This window comes from Gouania willdenowi, chromosome 24, assembly GCF_900634775.1.
Source record: "Gouania willdenowi chromosome 24, fGouWil2.1, whole genome shotgun sequence".
NCBI classification, from domain to species: Eukaryota; Metazoa; Chordata; class Actinopteri; order Blenniiformes; family Gobiesocidae; genus Gouania; species Gouania willdenowi.
In genome coordinates, this window is record NC_041066.1 from 11125129 (window position 1) to 11143900 (window position 18772).

The 18772-nt window shown below is 37.7% G+C and overlaps 1 protein-coding gene across 5 annotated transcripts in view; it reads right to left on the reverse strand.

The window, feature by feature from the left end:
* The window catches only part of nhsl1b (NHS-like 1b), a 100668-nt gene that overhangs the window by 45246 nt on the left and 36650 nt on the right, over positions 1-18772 (reverse strand). For 2 of the 5 annotated variants that reach the window (XM_028439304.1, XM_028439300.1), the window contains exon 1: positions 11610-12803. The exons of 2 other annotated variants lie outside the window; for them this stretch is intronic. In XM_028439304.1, the coding sequence (XP_028295105.1) occupies positions 11610-11850 (241 nt within the window). In that variant the 5' untranslated portion in view covers positions 11851-12803. Of the gene's footprint in view, positions 1-2519; positions 2741-11609; positions 12804-18772 lie in introns of those variants that run through there. One more of the 5 variants, XM_028439303.1, reaches the window with a different exon arrangement.

The window sequence follows — 18772 nt, forward strand, 5'->3', positions numbered from 1 at the left end:
TGGTGTGAAGATGTGAACGCGAACACTAGTGACAGTCAGAGTGCTATTATATATAGGTTCTGACATGTATTATGTAGGTCACTGCCCTATAACATAAGCCAGTGAAAGAAAAGTCACAGTGACCCCCTGGTGTCTTCTTTTACATCACTGTTTAAAACCCATATACACACATTCCTCAGATTCGGTTTGCACGCAGGCACGCACGAACGCACACAAACACATTTACAAAAAAAGCCACAAACTGTAAGCAAGTCTGTAAAGCGCTTACTTTCTAAAACAACATTTAACATATTTTCATACACATTAAGCCGTAATCCGACAAAAGAAGATCCTTTTTTTTTTCTTCGGCAAACAAAACTATTGAGACTGTGAAACTTTTGTAGCAACAAAGCCTTAACGTTAGTCTGAAAACTCACTAACTTATTAGCTTTTAATGATTTGCACAGTTAAATTCTAATGTATGCATAAATATCCTTATTTTTTTGGCAGTTACAGATTATTTTCCTTGTGAACATCAAACCCACTGCCATTATTTGTTTTTAACTTTACTTTATTAATTATCTACTTTTGAAAATCCTGGTAATAATCACGATACTGGCTCAATTACCTTTCATTTATTCTCACCTGAATAATCAGCATCAAATAGGAAATGGGAGCCAGTATGTGTGTATGTGTGTGTATGTGTATATATATATAATTATTAATTCATTAATCTTAAACTATACATTTAACTGGTTACAACTTCTGCGCCAATATCACAAACTAGTGTCTTGTATCTTGGTCCTAAATACACAGATGCAATCATGGACAATGTGCTATCATAGAATTACGTTACAATGTTATTGAAGAAAAGGCACTTTAAGTAAATTAGTATCAGGTTATGACTGGTGTAAACCATGTACAACCCCACAGCTACAGATTTGTTCCTTAAGATTAAACATGATTGCCCAGAGTTGCAGTCGACTGACCCTGCCACATGCAAGAAGGGATGAACTCTCTGCAACACATGCCCACTCACACCGGGAGACACATTCCCTTTAAGTGAAAGCGACATCTCTAACTCCAAATAATCCCCCAATCACATCCCAGATAGTGTCTAGTTTTTTGGACTGACTTGTTGACTCTGGGCCCAAATACAGAGTAAAACTTATGTAACGAGTCCGGAGCCAACACCAATTCTACCAACTCAAACAGTTTGGACAGCTTAAAGGAAGAGGAGGAGGTGGTCAAAACAGATAAGAACTCCCTTTAACCACAGCTGGATGTAAGAAAACATGGACTTAAATCTGAAATGTGGCACATCTGCCCTACAGTTGGCACTTTCATCTAATGGAGGGCTTGTGTTTAAATCATAACATAAGTAGATGTTTAATAACTGGCAGGCGATGCAGAGTTGGTGGGATGAGTGTTTAATGCAACGCTGGGTATTTGGGTCATTTCGTCAGATCTTTCAGACCTGGAAACCTAAACTGGGACTTTGGCTTTTGTCTGTATTCACACCTCCTGTTTGCTGACAAAGCTTATACGAGCCCATAGGACTCTGAGCATTTGGCAACAAACTTTTATCTGATGTCAGGATAAAGCAGACATAGTCAATCTCTGGGATAGTTGGAAAATTCTTGTATGAAGAAAAGAGTGACCTCATCGAACAAAAGCGAACTCCCCTCTTGAGCACAACTCCCACATAGTTTGTTTCTCTCAAACTGTGTATCTGTGTAAAAAAAAACACAGTGCGTGACACAGACGTACAGGAAGATAATGCATCCAGATGATGATTAGAAATGCTACAACACCAAAACCAATGATTTTGATCAGTGGTTTCCAGTCAGTGGATTTGTGTTTTTATCAAACAAATATTTAAATTATTTACTCAGTGTACCATATATAGTTTATATCCACGAACTGTACAGAGCAGTCGTCATTTATGAATAAATCTCTCTTTATTTTTTTTTTTATTAGGTCTTCCTCCGAGCAGAGTAAAATCAGTCCAATATGTAAAAATAAGGCAATAATAAAAGCAGAATTGGTTTCCTCTTGTCTTATTTTAACTGGCAGCTGAAGTAATAGCCAACACATGGTCTCCACTCTGCAGGACAGCAGCCCCGGCCACTGCAGCTCTTCCAGCTATTACGTTACTGACACACAGTGTTTTCCTGATATTAGTAATAATGACCTAAACAAACAATTTAGTGAAAGAAAACTAGTAACTCAAGTTTTATAACGCAAACAGAAACAAAGCAAACACTATGGGGAAGAGAAGAAAGGTTTTTCTTTACTGGGACGTGTACCAGAATAAATAAGAGGAGCAATCAAAGAGAAGTGGGAGAAAATTATAGGTCAACAAACCAGAATATATCAAAGAAGCAAGAAAGACTGAAACAAAAGAACAAACGTGTGAGGAAAAGCTTCCCTGACACACATTACGCTCCACTCAGATGATAGATGGAGTTTCTTTGTCTCGTAAAGTTGGAAGGAAATGGTTCACATTCATATCAAGCGGAATACAAACACTCACTTACCATTCAGACAGAACATGGCTTCACTTATTGTCAACTTTACTCCTCACGAACAACCAGCAGCTCATTCAGACTACTTCCTGATTAGCATCTTTCGCTCTTTCCGACTCTTTTCCCGACTCCCGGTTTCTCCACACCGCTTGGTCACACTTGCAGGTCTTGGCAGACACACTCTCCTCCCCATCGCTTTCACCTCAGAGACACACACACACACGCACCCACACGCTCTGAGTGGCTGTAGGCCAGCTTCTACACTGCAGGAAACAACCATACAGCCCCTCCTTACTTACTACACTTCCCTCCTCTTTCTCTCTCTGTGTCAATGACTCTCACTCTTCCATACTGACTCCCCCACTGGTCAACATCGCTCTACCTATCATAGCGTGGATGCAGAAAGCCAAAAAACGACCATCTTAAACCCCCTTAATCTGCTGTCAGCTACAATCCTCTCCATCAATCTCCTTGATACAAACAAAACAGGCCAAAAATAAGATCTATTAGTCCGAAGAGCAGGTGGGCTCAAAACAAAACCACACGGGCACAAGCAGACAGTTCTCCTATAAAGGGTAGTTATTGTATGGAATCTGAGCTGTCAGCAGATCAGAACGAGACAGGGGGCCCCGGCCTGAGGCCGACCCTTTGTGCACTGATCAAAGATAATCACTTTAATCCTCAAAATCCAACAGTGTGTGATCAGATATAGCTACAAGCTCACCCACTAAGAATTACCTGCAGCTTAGCACGGAAGAGGGTTGGAAATACCAACTCATATTTAGACTGTAAACAAGATCAAGACGGAAAAATTGTTTTGGTTGTAAAGATGCTGCTGTTTTCATCTTCGGTCAAAGTACAAAAGTAAAAAATATTATTATATTTTAGCAATGTGTGAAATATGACAAGAAGAAAAAAATACTTGTTGTTTTCATAAAAACTATACAATTATCAATTTGTCCTGAAATAAAAATGAAATGCTGGACGAAATTTGGACGCTACGACTAGTTGCGAAGGTATCCATTCAAAATTACTTTTGTTGTGAGGAAGGCGGGACTAGACAGTCAGTGATCCAATAGCAAGTAAGCTAGCACCAATTACATCAAAGACTGTGAATTGAGACAACTAGTGCAGTGCCCATAGGAAGTACGTTTTGTTATAGAAAAGAGGGAAGGTTAAGTAGCGTTTTCATGGATGGTTTACATGGGAGCATTAATTCCGCTTTCATTCAGAATAAAAGTTAAATCCTCTTTTAATAGACCTTGTAATCACTTAATTCCTAATGCAAATTTAACGCACGCACGCACTCAAACAAATCCGACGTTGCAAACCCTTCAACCAAGCAGCAGCCATGTTGAAAGTCTCAGGTCAATCTGGGCCTGATTCGTAGAGATATTTGAGGAACAGACAGACAGAGATTCCTTGCTTTATAGATCGATAGATATATAGATATATGAATAAAGGCAACTGTACGGCAACAATCTCAAATCCTAAACAAGAAAGAAAAACAGATGCCATTTTATATAAATGTATAAATGAAGGCGAGACGGTACGTAAATTGTGTAAAACGACAAACTGACAACAAACCTGAAGCAGCACCTGCAGGTGAATCGAAGCATTGCATTTTATGCCACGGACAGCTTTTGTGTAAAACATGTCAACATTTATTTTTTTGTATTGGGTAAAACTCATGAATGGTGTTATAGGATTTATTTATTTATTTATGCTTACCAAAAGTGTGATTTTTCTGTTGAAATGCCCAACAGTAAATTTCGCCAAATATAATAATTGTTCATATATTAATATTTCAGAGTAGTTCTAAATATTCAGGGAAAGTAGGCATGATGTCGTGACAGCTTTTTGGCACTAATGGCACTACTGCTTTTATAGTGCTATTTTTTGTTAATAATGCATCATTTTTCCAGGCCCACTGCAATGTTAGTTTTACTGTCTGGACAATAACGTGTTTTATTGTTTATATGCTTTTATATGAAAGAATAGGTAAATGAGATCAATGATGTTCGGATAAGACTATGCATATCAATATTCACACTCAAACTAAAGTGAGATCATATTAAGAGTAAAACTATTTTCTAAAAGACGTGCAGCTTTTACCCAAAAGGAAAAAAATAATCAGCAGTTCAGTCATAATAATATTTTTCTAAATCACTATGCTGTGCAGTTCACATGAGAGTGCTACGCACATGCGTGTTATGAACACGTTAATTGTGACATGTTTCATTAGCGCTAACACGTCTCTTTCCACCAGATGTGTCTAATTACAGGCTGAAATATGCGTGACTGACACGGAGCTGCAGAACGCCGCACAAACGCAGCTCTGGAGAACATCTGCAATTAAAGGTTTATATTCTTGAACAAGGTCACCTAACTAGGCAATAAACTCTCACTTCATCAAACCTCCTCCTTAATTAGATGCTGCTCAGCCTAAAGTGGTTTTAGCGTTTCCTGTTGAGTGTTTGGCAAACACTTTGAGGTGACGTTAATCACAACTGTTAGAGAATGCTGACGTGGCGAAAACAGAAGTGGGTTCATTCAGTTATAGTATAGCGTTAAGTTTGACAGCAAAATTTGATTTAGTTTAAGTCAGGCTTGGGACTAAAATACAATATAATTGTAGTCCAAATTTAGTCATCCAGACTATTTTAGTTATGGTCTAGTTTTAATCAACTAAGTGACATTTAGATTTTAGTCGAATAAATATGTTACAGATATAGTCGACTAAAATATTCAGGATAGGATTTTATACATTTTTCAAAGATTGAATTACCATTTATCAACCTTATAGGGGACGGTATTAAAGATTTGATGTGATCAATGCATAACACCACATGATTACATGAGTTTTCATTGAATTTATCCCATGTAATTAAATTTATTTCATTAATATTAGTCGACAGGAAAAAAAACGTACATGGATTTTTGTTTGTTTATTTTTGTGTATTTATTTTTAATTAATCATAGTGTAGTTTTTGCCACTTAAAAAAAAAAAAACTGTCAACGAAAACTACGCTAAATATTTTTATTTGACAAAATTAATATGACAAAGATATGATATTAAATTGCAAAATAGTTTCAATGAATAGATTCAGTCGTGGTTTGATATCAAAGGGTAACGCCGAGTCCTGAAACCTGATATGTGATAGATTAGATCAGTTTTCCTGATGTGTGGGAATTGTGCTGCCAAAATGTATTATTATTTTTAGATTTTCTAAATAATTCAACAATATTCTATAATTATCTGATCACTGATGTCACTGCCCCGTCATTGAGCAGAGACTGCACACGACATGTTGTTATTGTGAACTCTGTGCTCATCATCCAAACAAAAGTCTGAATAGAATAGGCAGATGATTGGGAAGCTTGTTGTAACAAGCACAAGTAACGTTTGATACAATGAGTTGGAAAGTCAGGCAAAAAACAGATTAAATGCCAAGACAACCAGGTTAACAAAAAGGACCAACTTTAACAAATACATGAATCAAATATAATGATTCTTTCTGCTAACACGATGACATCTCCACTACATTTTAAGGTCTGACCTGTAGACCGTGTTGGCCCATCACCACTGCATCCTATCAATATAAGCCTCAAGCTTCGATCCCCTTCAAACAGTGAAATTATGCTCACAAATATAATCTCTAGGTCCCTGGTTGGCAGAGGTAAAACCGTGCCTTCACTGGATAACACTGAATTAATAGGATTTATATATTTGGTGGGGGGAAAGCTGGTCCATGCTTCTTTATGGTATTCAAAAGGTTCAGTGGCTTAAAAGCATCTGCAAACAGATGTTAGCATGAGGCCAGATTGTGTGGTAATTTGGTGTACAGCAAGTCTCTGCTTGAGGAAAAGAATGTGGGAAAGAGAAAAAAACAGGACTTACCTGAGACCATCAGGATCAGCACATGAAAAAGAGAGAAACACACGTTTTAAAATAAATAAATCAATTATCACCATAAAATCTGCACTTATATTTGACAAATAGCATCTTAGCAGTGTGTGTGTGGTGTAGATTATAATCGTATGTACAGTAGGACTGTAATATGCTCCGGGCTGTAGGCCACCTCGCCAGATTTTCATGTCTGTCTTTTAATGAGGGTTTGCTGCTTTATATGCCCCGATCTCCTCTCACAGCAAATCATCATCTGCTAATCTGTATGAGTCCCTGTTTGTGAATGTGTGCCCAAAAAAAGGGGCTGTTATGCAAGAGTTTGATCTAAACTGAATCCTCTCAAAAGTCCCTAAGCGTATACCACAGACGGAAACATCCCAAAATACCCTTAATTCAAAAAAAAAAAGCTTGGTAAATGTAAAAAAAAAAAACTAACTGGTTCTGCCACCATAATACTCTGCCAAGCGTTTTTTATAATATGGATCAATATGCTGTTGCTCTAAATATATGAGTCATTAAGAAAAATCTGTACATCTCCGTCGTTCCATCTTAACATGGTGCGTTCGCCTCAGCCAGAAGCAAACATCTTGACAAATAAGCACAAGAGTCAAAGAATGCATTTGATTTGCAGAATCAAAGAGCTTTTCACAACCCAAACAGTGTACACAAAAAGCAGAAAACAGCTGAAACCTGCTATGACGTCACGACAGAAATCTAATTTAACTGTGTGATTACAGCTGAGAGTTAAAGGCCTGAAGGTCTAAAGAGCAGGTGTGGAACCACCAAAATGAGGCACAGTTTCTGTGGCTGTGAAATAGGGCTGCAACTTACGACTATTTTAATAGTTGACTAGTAGGGATGTAACGATTCACTCAACTCCCGATACGATTCGATTCACAATACTGGGTTCACGATACGATTCTCTCACGATTTATTTTACAAAATGGGACTGTAGACAAATTTTTTTTTTGGGGGGAAAAAAAACTAGAAAATACTGTACTATTTTCCTTTTATTTTTCATTGTCAAAAGAATTCCTTGATAAACTATTCAAAACAATGCAATTTAGCTTAAAAATAAATCTTGAATGAAATAAATAAAGGAATAATACAAATGAAAATGAAGCCTATTAATTTAAATTCTGGTTCTATAATAAACAATGCAAAGCTGCATAATAGTTATTTTTCTTTTAAAAGTGCAAATGAAAATGTATTTTGTGCCTTAACAATTGGACTTAAAAAAAAACAAAAAAAAAACAGTGATTGCACTGATTTACGTCATATTTGTTTGGACCAGCAGAGGGCGCTGGTAACACAGTGGTCGGTTGGCATGCCGATATCTTGCAGTGAAGAAGAGAAGCTATGCTAGCAGACAGAGCTAATAGAAAAACGTGACTTTTACAGATATTCAAGTAATATTACAGATATTCCTTCGGTGCTAAAGGGGTAATGAATCATTTATTAACATATTTAAGAGTAGAAGGCAGCCAGAAAGAAAGTATTAACAGACTCCGCCCGCCGCCTACACTTGTGGATAGCGCCCTCTGCTGGTTAAAAAAAGTACTGCGATTCAATTTTCAGAAAATCGATATCAACCGTGATACCTATGAATCGATTTTTAACTGCCTTACGAATAATCGTTACATCCCTATTGACTAGTCACCGATTATCGAAACGATTAACCGACTAATCGGATGATAAATTGTAGAATTATTTGCTCTATGTTGCTACAATCTTTTACATGTGGCTTGGGACAGATAAGCTTTTTTATTGTGTCAAGGGTGAAATGCTCCCACACCAGCGATGGGCGATATAGACTAAAAATGCATCACGATAATTTCTGGTGTTTATTACGGTAACGATAAAAATGACGACAAATAAAAACAATAAATAAATATATAAAGCTATTCCCATCTTTAAGTGTAAACAGGTTCCTTACAAACACAAATTAAATTGAATACATCATCACTAGAATCTGCTTCAGTAATAGCATTTACACATTAAAAAAAGCTACAATAGCTGCTGACTCAAAGAGCTCATGGGCTGATATTTTATGGAATATATTTGTGCATGCGTGTCACTATTAGTGTTATTGTATGCAATTCATTTATTTCCTAATTCATAATGAAATTATTTTCTAAATTCAAGCACATGAAATGCAAAAATAACGAAGTCATTAGCTTAGCTCTTAGCCCAGTCTGTGTTTCATCTTAGCTTAAGTCCAGTTTCCACTCTTGTGGAACTTAGGGTAGATCTGAAGGAGGAACTTAGACTGGTTCAATTTATTGGGTGGGTGTCTGGTCTGGTAGTGGTGAGTCGCTGAACGGACGCTTCAGGTAAGCTGTGACGAGCAGCGTCTGTATGTGTGTGAGGGGTGTGGCGGGACGCGGCGGCACCGCGGAGCTCCCGATAAGCGCTCCAGACAATAATAAGTTGTTGACAAAAGTTTTGGCTTGTGGAACAAGGTTTTTAGTGCATTCTTGGCTAAATTGAGTGTGTAACGTGCATACAGCTCTGAGCAAAAATATACAGAAGGTAAGAAAAGCCACTCCTCATAAAACACAAAGTTCAAAGTACCAAATGGTCCGTGGCCCATTGGTTGGAAAACCCTGCAGTAGGCAACTAATAAATATGGCCAAACTATTTCTTTATATTCTTCCAACTCTGAATGACATTTTCATCATTGCAGTTTTTAAATCAGAGATTAGTAACTTTCTTCTTCCTAAACACAAATTGAAAAACAGTGGTGGTTCATCTATAAATATTTAATAGTAATTTGTGTACTTTACCTATGCCTCATACATGATGGTCTTAAAATTGTCCCACTAAGAAGCTTAGACCAAGCCTCACACACACATACACACACACACACGCACGTTACCTCAGCAACTGAGGCAAAATCCCAACCAGTCTGGCTGATGGCAGCGTCAAAATTACAGGTTTTGGATCCCTGGGCACTCATTTTGAGGCTATATTTACACACAGGCATGGTGCTTGGCTAAACATGTGTCTTGTAATGGGGTCCTTGCAGACTTGTGGAAGTCAAGATCCAGATGTTTAAAAATACTCTGGGTTCAAACTGGAGGGTCACAAGGCGTTTCCTGTGTGGTACGCGTGTCTAGAGGAAATACACAAATGAAAACATTTTATATTGGCCTAGTTATGACACTGTCTGGCGTCTTTATCTAAAAAAGAGACAAAGATTGGTTGAAAAGCTGAGAAAAAGGACAAGAAAAACAAGACTTTTCAGGGAAACAAAGATCTTTCAATTAGATTATGGTATATTCTACAACTCTGTTTTCTATTTTCAGCTAATATCAAACAATCAATGAAAATGTAAACAGTGAATGGTCAATGTTTATGGGAAACCTTTGACCATATCACATCAGATGAATAAATCCCAAGCTACACCAACTACAAACTGTGTTAGGTATGTTGAAATTTAAGATAACATCCTAGTATTTGTGAAATGGGGAAACATGAAGGAAAAGGCCAATTGGACATGAAGTAGGATGATCTTATGTAAGAGCTCAAACATACAAATCACATTAGGATAAAGATCTGGCTCCTCTACAAAGACATTCTACAGGGACAGCCAAACACGGAGAGCTACACATGGTATACATATTTGGAGCAGATTTTATTGTCTGGGATTCTTAATTAAAAGCCTTTCTCCCAGTTTGCAAACTGCAGCACAGAATCGCTCCGTACTTGGTAAAGACAGAATCTTTTTAAACTGGTTCGCTGCAGCTTCTCCCACTTGACTTTGACAAACATATCATGAATTTAAACCACTCCAGCTATGTGCCCTTCAGGTGCTGTTTTAGGAATAGAGGTGATAGAGTGACACGGTTGGATTGAGATATGCAAAAAATGACAACAGCAGCAAAACAAAAAAAAGATAGACATTGGCGCCATGCACAGAGCAACTGACCAAGTTGTTTGGTTCAACTACTAACACGGCCAGAAACATCTGTTTATCAGGAATATGTGGACAGAATGAGATCATTACTTTACTCAAGACTTCTGGATTCTGTTAGTCAATCTGACTGGTAGCAGCATTTTGACGGAGAACATCTGCACTGCAGGTAACAGGTTTGGACAAGAGAGCATCTGATTTATGAGACATGTTACCTCAGGGCTTTACTAATAAAAAAGAATGAGTACAGTAGTTGTTTTGAACACTTGGAATAAAAAAAAGTAGTGAGATAGAGGCTTACTGTTCAAATAATCTGTCTTGTTTACATATAAAGAGCTAATTCTTCAACCTGAAAATATCTAAAGTGGTGTGGGGTTAAGGTGGCCGGGTTTTCACGATGTTTGACCCTTAGGTTTTTTGTTGTTTAGAAGAAAGAACGGTCAGTGACAAAGTTGTTTGTTCAAAACAAGGTAAAGGATATCCTCCAATCATTTTCACCAATTAGATAGATTCAAATAATTATTATTTTGCATTATATTATTTAATAATATAATGTAAAATTATCTTTCTTGCGAATAATGCAGGCCTCATCGGATCAGTGATGCTTTTCAATGGCAAGGTGGGTCGAATTTAATGAATCAAGTCATGTGACAATAGTGTATTTTTCCATTCTCCGGTAAAGGTTGGGCTACAGTTACATCTATTGTTCCCAGAGGCCTACTGACACCCTTGACCGAGCAAACGCGCACACATACACACACACACACCTGTATGTGTGTATATGCACTGCAGACACACAACTAATGAACAGATCAATAATTAATGAAGCTCATCTAGAAACTTACTGAACACTTAAGACGTTAGACGAAAAGTTCTACCTCAGGCAAGACAAGTTGTTCAATGACTTTGTGACATTCATGACAGTTATTCCAGTGGTATGCCACTCAAACTGGTACCAGCTTATAATAGGAGCCTTTAATGAACCATTGTTTATCTTTCTCACACACAAAGTTATCTTTGACCACCTCTCAGTCCCATTGACTCCACCCATGTCCCGCTAACTCCCTATGGCAACCAGGATGTGTAAGGGTCATCAAGACATGCAAGCAGGGCTATAAAATAGCAGTGACACACTTCTGGCTTTGTTTGGGTGTGTAAACAAGTCATCAAGGGCAGGAAACTGCGTTTTTGACCTCACATTGTGAGGAAAAGTCTACAAAACTCAAACAACTCCATCAAACCACAGACGAGGATGCCTTTGATGCTCTGCTCTCACCTATTTTATGCTGAGGCTGGTACACCCAGTCGTCATCATCCCCATCCTTGTGTCTGTCTGCAGAGTAAAGACTGGCATGCGAGTGTGTGTGACGGTTGTGAGCATTGTGGAGCTCGTTCTGGCTGTGAAAAATCCGCCTGCTCTGGCGTGTTAGAGGAGAGACGTTAAGCCAGCTGAGTGCCCGGGAAAGACCTGCTGGCTTCTCCTTTCGAAAGGAAGCGGATCTCCTCTCACCCCTCATCCTCACGTAAGTAACAAAGTCAAAAAAGGGATGACATCAACAAGTCAGGAAAGCTTCAGTCAGAATGTAAACACATAAATGGCAGAGATATAGGCTGCAAAAAAACTCGAGAGATAAAAGGATAATCCGTCAAGTCCAAGACCAGGTTGTCCTCCCTTTGCTGGCAAAGATCATGATGACCTGAACTTCTAACACTTCCTCCTACAATCCATTTCTATTTCATGAACCAAAAGCAAGACCTAAATCATCTCTTTGCCACTCAGTTTTTTCTCTTTGTGCTGTAAGGCTCCAGGCGTGTTTTTTTTTAACTGAAATGGATATTTAGGTAATCCAGCAATCAGGAAATCACCGCCCATTTGTAGCGCACACTGGGATGAATGCAGCCACTGCCGGCTGTAGTGTTCCTTGGTGGTGCATGGCAGCGTGGAGAGGGAGGTTTCTAAATTATACCAAGATACTATTCAATCCCAGCATATCAGGGGGAAAAAAAAGTTGTTTGTGCCCTTGTGTGCTCTGTAGCACCATTGTCTCCACTTGTTGAAGCCCGCCGGCTAATGCACTCGATCTCTGAGCAAACAAAGATGAGGAGGTTGTAGTGAAGTGAAAAACCCCTCTCACATCTATGTAAATATGTATTTAAAAAAAAAAAAAAAAAGTGAAATCCAGATGTTTTGCCTTTTTTCGTTCACTAATCCTTCAGTTGCAAAGATGAAAGTGTCAAGTAGGCAATAAGATAAAAGAGTAATCCAGTGGTTGACAGCTGTTGTGATCCAATCAGCTAATAAACAAAAGCAGAAATCCCCACATTTGAAAAAAAAAGACCACACCTGCTGAACACACACAATTCAATGCCTGGCGAGGTGCAAAACAAATTGAAAAAGATTCCCCGATCTCCATTCATGGTGAGTACCCGAGCGTGCATGTGTGTGCCTGCAGGAGTTTACTGTGCAGTGAGTATAAGGTTAGGCTTACACTCAGCCCTTGTACACACTGAGCTGAAATTCGAGTCAGCCCGTCCCTTCTTCCTTGTTCCCTGCCTCTATTTTTTGAGTTTCTGTGATCTACGATCTTGATCCCTCCCATCCACCTACTTGCAGGCATGGCGACCATACCTCACACCCTCCTTTCCTCCTTTAGCCACTCTATTATCATCACCTTTGTCCCTGCTCATCTTTCTGTTTACTATTCCCAATGTTTACCAACACGTTTTTATAAAAAGAAATTCTAGTTGGAAAAGAACAAAGGGTTTCGTCTGCATTTCTGTTTTTTTTTGTGTTATTTTTTACATATTTAAATCTTTTGTCATGTTGTATATATTCTTCTGTTATTTTTGTTTATTTTGGTAGGGGTGCTGTGTATTTTTCAGTAACTTGGTATGTTATTTAGAGTCGTTTTGTGTATTTTTGTAGTTATTTTGTATATTTTCCTGATATTTTTTTTATTCGTTCTGTTTATTTTTGTAATTATTTTGTACCCCATTTTGTAGTAATTTTGTGTATTTTGGTTATTGTTGTCTTTATTCTGATATTTTTGTGTGTTTTTGGTAGTCATTTGTGTGTTTTCTGAGTAATTCTGTGTATTTTTAAAGCTGTTTTGAGTATATTTATTTTGTGCATTTCAGATAGACACCATACAAATACAAACAAGGTACAGTTTCCCATGTCTGCTCCATAATGTAACGTATATAGTCATTTTTATAATTTTGCATTGGATATATCACATTACTGAGACTTTTGTGCAAAGAGTACGAGAAACCAATGGAAAAGCAGGGTTTTTTTCACTACCTGTCAAGCTTGAAATTATGAATGGGATGTCAAACATTGAGCGACTAGACTAAGACTTCCTTCTTGCCTACAACAAATATATTTGTGTATGTTCCTTTAAAAAGACAAGCAATTACTTCCTAACATATATTAGTGGATGGTGAAAAATAGTGCTTACACTGGCCCGAAGGGACACAACAACGTCTTTAAAAGGCAGTAGAAGCATGTTAAGGAGATGGAGTTTTCCCACCCAAGTCTGAACGTAAGGAGGCATGTGACCACCAAGGTGTGACAACAACATGCGAGTGTGTCCTCACGTCATTGTAACCGTATAACTTATATTGATTTGGTCTCACCTCCTTGTTTCCATAAGCTGGATCTGGACTGAACTTCACAATAGGAAATAAAGGGAAGTTTGAGCTGCTTGGGCCCTAACCTGGACCTGGACCTTGTCTTACATGTGAAGTGAAGTCTCACTGTGGGTCTCCTTGAGGATCGGTTACACTACTGAAAGCTGATTCCAGATTTGTGGCTGTGAGGTAGTGTAAACCTATCTCTGAGTCCACAGTGGTCCATCAGGTCCCAGACCTCATTTTCTTTTAAATGGAAAACCTACAACCTCAGCAACTGCTGTGCTGTTTACCAAAAGGGATCAAGTTTATCTCCTAACACCCCTACTTCCCAACATATATCACCCAAAAAATCCATAAACCGTCACACACAACCGCACACATATTTGGAGATCGGTTCACCAGGTATTTTAATTATTAACCAGTATATCCTAACAGCCAGTGTGAAGAAAACCGACAAACATATAAAAAATATGAGCTGAAGTTTAGTGAGGTAAGATAAGGTTGTTATCAAGGAAAAACATGTGCTTCATGAATGACCTGCCCCAGGAAACTAAAGATGTTCAGGTGATAGTTTCATAGGAAGAAAAGTCGCCCATGTGAACAGAAGGTCAGCATCCTGGTTCAACCCCCCACCTCATTTCTATTTCATGACCTGGACACACCAATCAATAGGATCAACTGGATATGTGCTTTGTACTAAGTGGACTGAGGGCTGCTGAAATGTAAAGGTTTCAATCATCTCCTAACTGCTAAATGTCCTTAAAGTGACACAAAGAAACGGTATGAGGTGAAAGTGTGCAGTCAGCGCTGACACGTGGCTGTGGTTAGCAGCAATGAGACAGTGCAGGCCAACACAATGAGGTGTTGGCAAGACAACGAAGAAGACGAGGATCAAAGTGAATTTCAGAACAGATTTTCAAAAGGTGTGCTTATGCTAACTGGGTATTTAAAGCCAAGGTGGAGTCAGAGCTGATTAAAGGCAATGCTGAAGATTACTGGGTTCCCCAAAAGTGCCTCAAAAATGACCCACAAGACAACAAAACTAGACCAGAACAATAACATGTGGTTTTAGCCTCTGATCTAAAGAAACACATCAGGAAAGTGAAGGAAGATGTGTGAACCATTAAGCAGCTTCCTACTTCAAAATAAATCATCCAAATACAACAACAAAAATAAAATTGAACTGATCAGATAGTTACAGTATTTACTTGGATATCATGGGCAGCTGACCATGTACAGCACACAGTTGAGGTGGATGGCTGCCACCTCTGAACCTGCTTCTGCTGGAGATTTCTTCCTGTTAAAAGGGAGTTGTTTCTTCCCACTGTCACTAAATGCTTGTTCATGTGAATCTTGTTGGGTTCTTTCTTTCTTATTATGAATTTTATATTTTGATAAGCGCATTGACATGACTTTGTTGTAATTTGCGCTGTACAAATAAAGTTGAATTGAATTGAATTTGTCAAACTCAAGGCTTGGGGCCAATTCCAGGCCTTTATGGTAGGGGTGTCCTGATCCGATATCAATATCATTCCGATATTAGCCTGAAAACAAATATCGAATTCAAGTTTCTGGATTCTCCAATATAATTTTTCTTTTTTTCCCCCCTCAATTAAATTTTTATTTATTTTATTCAATACTGTGGATATTATGTTGAAGGTTAAAATGTATGTAACCAATTGGTTAATAATAATGGGTCAGTTTTTCTCATCCCTACTGTTGCTGACTATAGTTCTCTGTTTGAGTAACATCACTTGATCAAGCCTTTTCTAACATTCCACACTACAAAATAAGTAATTATTATTATTATTTTCTTATTAAAGAAAAAAAAAAAAAAAGAGGAAAAAAAAAATTATGATTCATGCTGATATCGGATCTATATCGGTATCAGCCGATACCCAAGGCAGCAATATCGGTATCATATTGGAAATGAAAAAGTTGTATCGGGACATCCCTAGTTTATGGCGTCCAATTTGGCCTGCAGGAGAAAGTAAAAATGACAGAAAAAAACATGAAGAATCAATGTGTAAAATACCAACTATTGGTTGTAGATATCACAGTCCCTGAAAATACATAAATTCAACAAAACTTTACAATACTTGCCAGCACTCAAAGTTTTCCCCATGTCTATATCACATGATGACAATCATTTTTAGAAGCAAATTATTAAAAGAACGCTCAATTAAAAAAAAAAAAAATCTGTCAATTTATCTAAAATTAAATCAAAATGAATCTGAAAATCGAGTAAATTTAGGTGAAGATCCTGCAGGGACAGATATCAGTCACTTATTGCTTAGATATCGTCGATGCCTTACATACTTTACTTGTCATTTAAAGGTGGAAGTGCAAAGTAGTGCATATTATTGTTGAAATTTAATGTATTCCCACCTATAATCTGCGGCCCACTTGAGATCTAACTGGTCCGTGTTTGGCCCCTGAACTAAAATGCGTTTGACACCCCTGATGTAGAGCCAGTCAGTTAAACACAGTGGTTCAGACACAGAATAGAGGAAGACTTTTGCTAACCCACAGTATCTGACACAGATACTTGTCCCGGTGCTTAAATGTACCCATGGATGTTTCTGCTTTCTTATAAAAACCACACTTGGGGAAAAAAAATAATCTCCGAAGCCATTTTTAACTCGTCTTTTTTGAGGCACATTTGTTACAACATATAATAAAAACGTTAAAATAAACCAAAGGAAATGTGGATTAAATTACCTACAAAGAAGTAATTCAAGCAAAGGAAACTATGCATGACCCATGTTGTGCATGTGTATGTTATACTGGACTTACTATATAAAGGTTCCTTCAGGAGGTGTTGGAATCTTTACTATGCAGCTTCCATCCTTACACATATACACACATATCAGATGTACAAATGCATGTGTGCACCACACTGAGATGACAACATATCTATAGTAAGTGTTTATATAACTTAAAGCTAAGATCACATGGATCAGAAACTGTAGAACTGCAAAAATGACATTTCTTATTACTATAATAAATAAATAAATACAAACACAAATACACAAAATTACTCCAAAAACATATAAAATTATATAAAAATACACAGTGCCACTACCAAAATTAACAAAAATAACAGAAAAATATACCAAACTATCATATAAAATGAATGTAGAAAATAAATCCAAAGTGGGTCATGGTTTAACTGGTAAAGCTCTATATTTGACTCTGCATTAATGTTTTAAATATTTGTAAGTTCTTAAGAATTTTACATCAACCTGCCATGGGACTAGAGATGAAAATGACTTAGCCATAGGCAACATTGTGACGTTCATGAATAGGTATTGTCCATTTCATAAATAATGACTGTAAATAAATAAATGATTGAATAAATAAATCTCACGTCTAGTCCTCATGTCTTTAGTTGCTTCTTGTAATAATTAGCAAATGGGAGTAAATGAAAACCTTAAAATCTTCTACGTGCACTTAACAGGCATAACAAACCGAGTCTAGAGAAGTGACGTAATAATGGAGGGGTGAGGTTTGAGACCACAGACTCTCTACATCTACAACCTTTTATAATTCTACCTGCAATGCTCCACCAAGCAGCCTTTAATCAAATTATCATACTAACGTATACATTCTACCATAAATCCACGATCCCTGTGATACTTAATAAGTGTAATTATTTTGCACACTGTAGTGCATCAATGCAAGTGTGAAAAAAACCCAAATTTCTTTTACAAATTTGACATAGACAAAACTATTAGTGTATTTTTCAGACTATAAGGCGCACCGGTTTGTTATTATTGAGACGCATTAAGCAAAATAAAATAGTCTGATAAGTCAAACTTTATTCAACTCATTAACAATAACTCTCAACATTGTTCAGGTTTAACACATAAAATACAGAACAATACACTCACTTTTTCAGTTCAGTATGTTGAAGCACAGTACAGGTACATATCACTACGGTAACCTTAAAGCGCCAAAAATCCATCAAGCAGTGCAGCTTCATAGTTTACCAAAGTTGTACTAAAACATTTTGACATATTAATTTCACACATAAGGCGCACCTGATTATAAGGCGCACTGTCGATTTTTGAGAAAATTAAAGGATTTTAAGTGCGCCTTATAGTCCGAAAAATACGGTAGTGTATTTTGTAAAATCAAGGATTTTTTTCCTGACTACAAGCCACAGTTTGAAGTCCATTTATGAATCAAGTGTTGGGGATCATCGATACCGCATTAAAATCACAGCCGCCTTTTTATATTCACATGACCTGTGACACTGTGAACTCTCACCTTTGACCTCTTTGCCTTCACCTCCTGTGTCAGAGTGTCACTGCCCTATTTATCTAATGGTCATCCTTACCTGCAGTATGAAGCTGTATAGTCACAAACTGTCAGTGTGTGTGTGTGTGTGCATGAAGAACGAGTCACTCACTTAGCCATCTGAGTCCAAGCCGGGTCACAACAGTCTATTGAACTGACCTCATACGCTGCACCAACGCACTTAAACTGCCACTAAGAATGATGGGAGGGTGAAGGGTGGGCTGAGGCTGACCCTAGTCAATATTGTTGGCTGTCTGGATGTGGAAACCCACATAAATTCATAAAGAGAGGGAGAAAAGTCCTTTCAGCCTTCGATACGTTACTAAGGGCTGGAGAAAGTGATTATCGTTTGGTAACAGGCAGTGGCAGCACACTCAAACTGCGATAATATCATCATAAATAGATCAAAGATGGTAATCGTGATCAAACGGGGCATGGTTTTGAAATGAAAACCAATTTAAATGGTCTCATTTAAAATCCAGCTTTGCTCCAACCTTAGCTCAT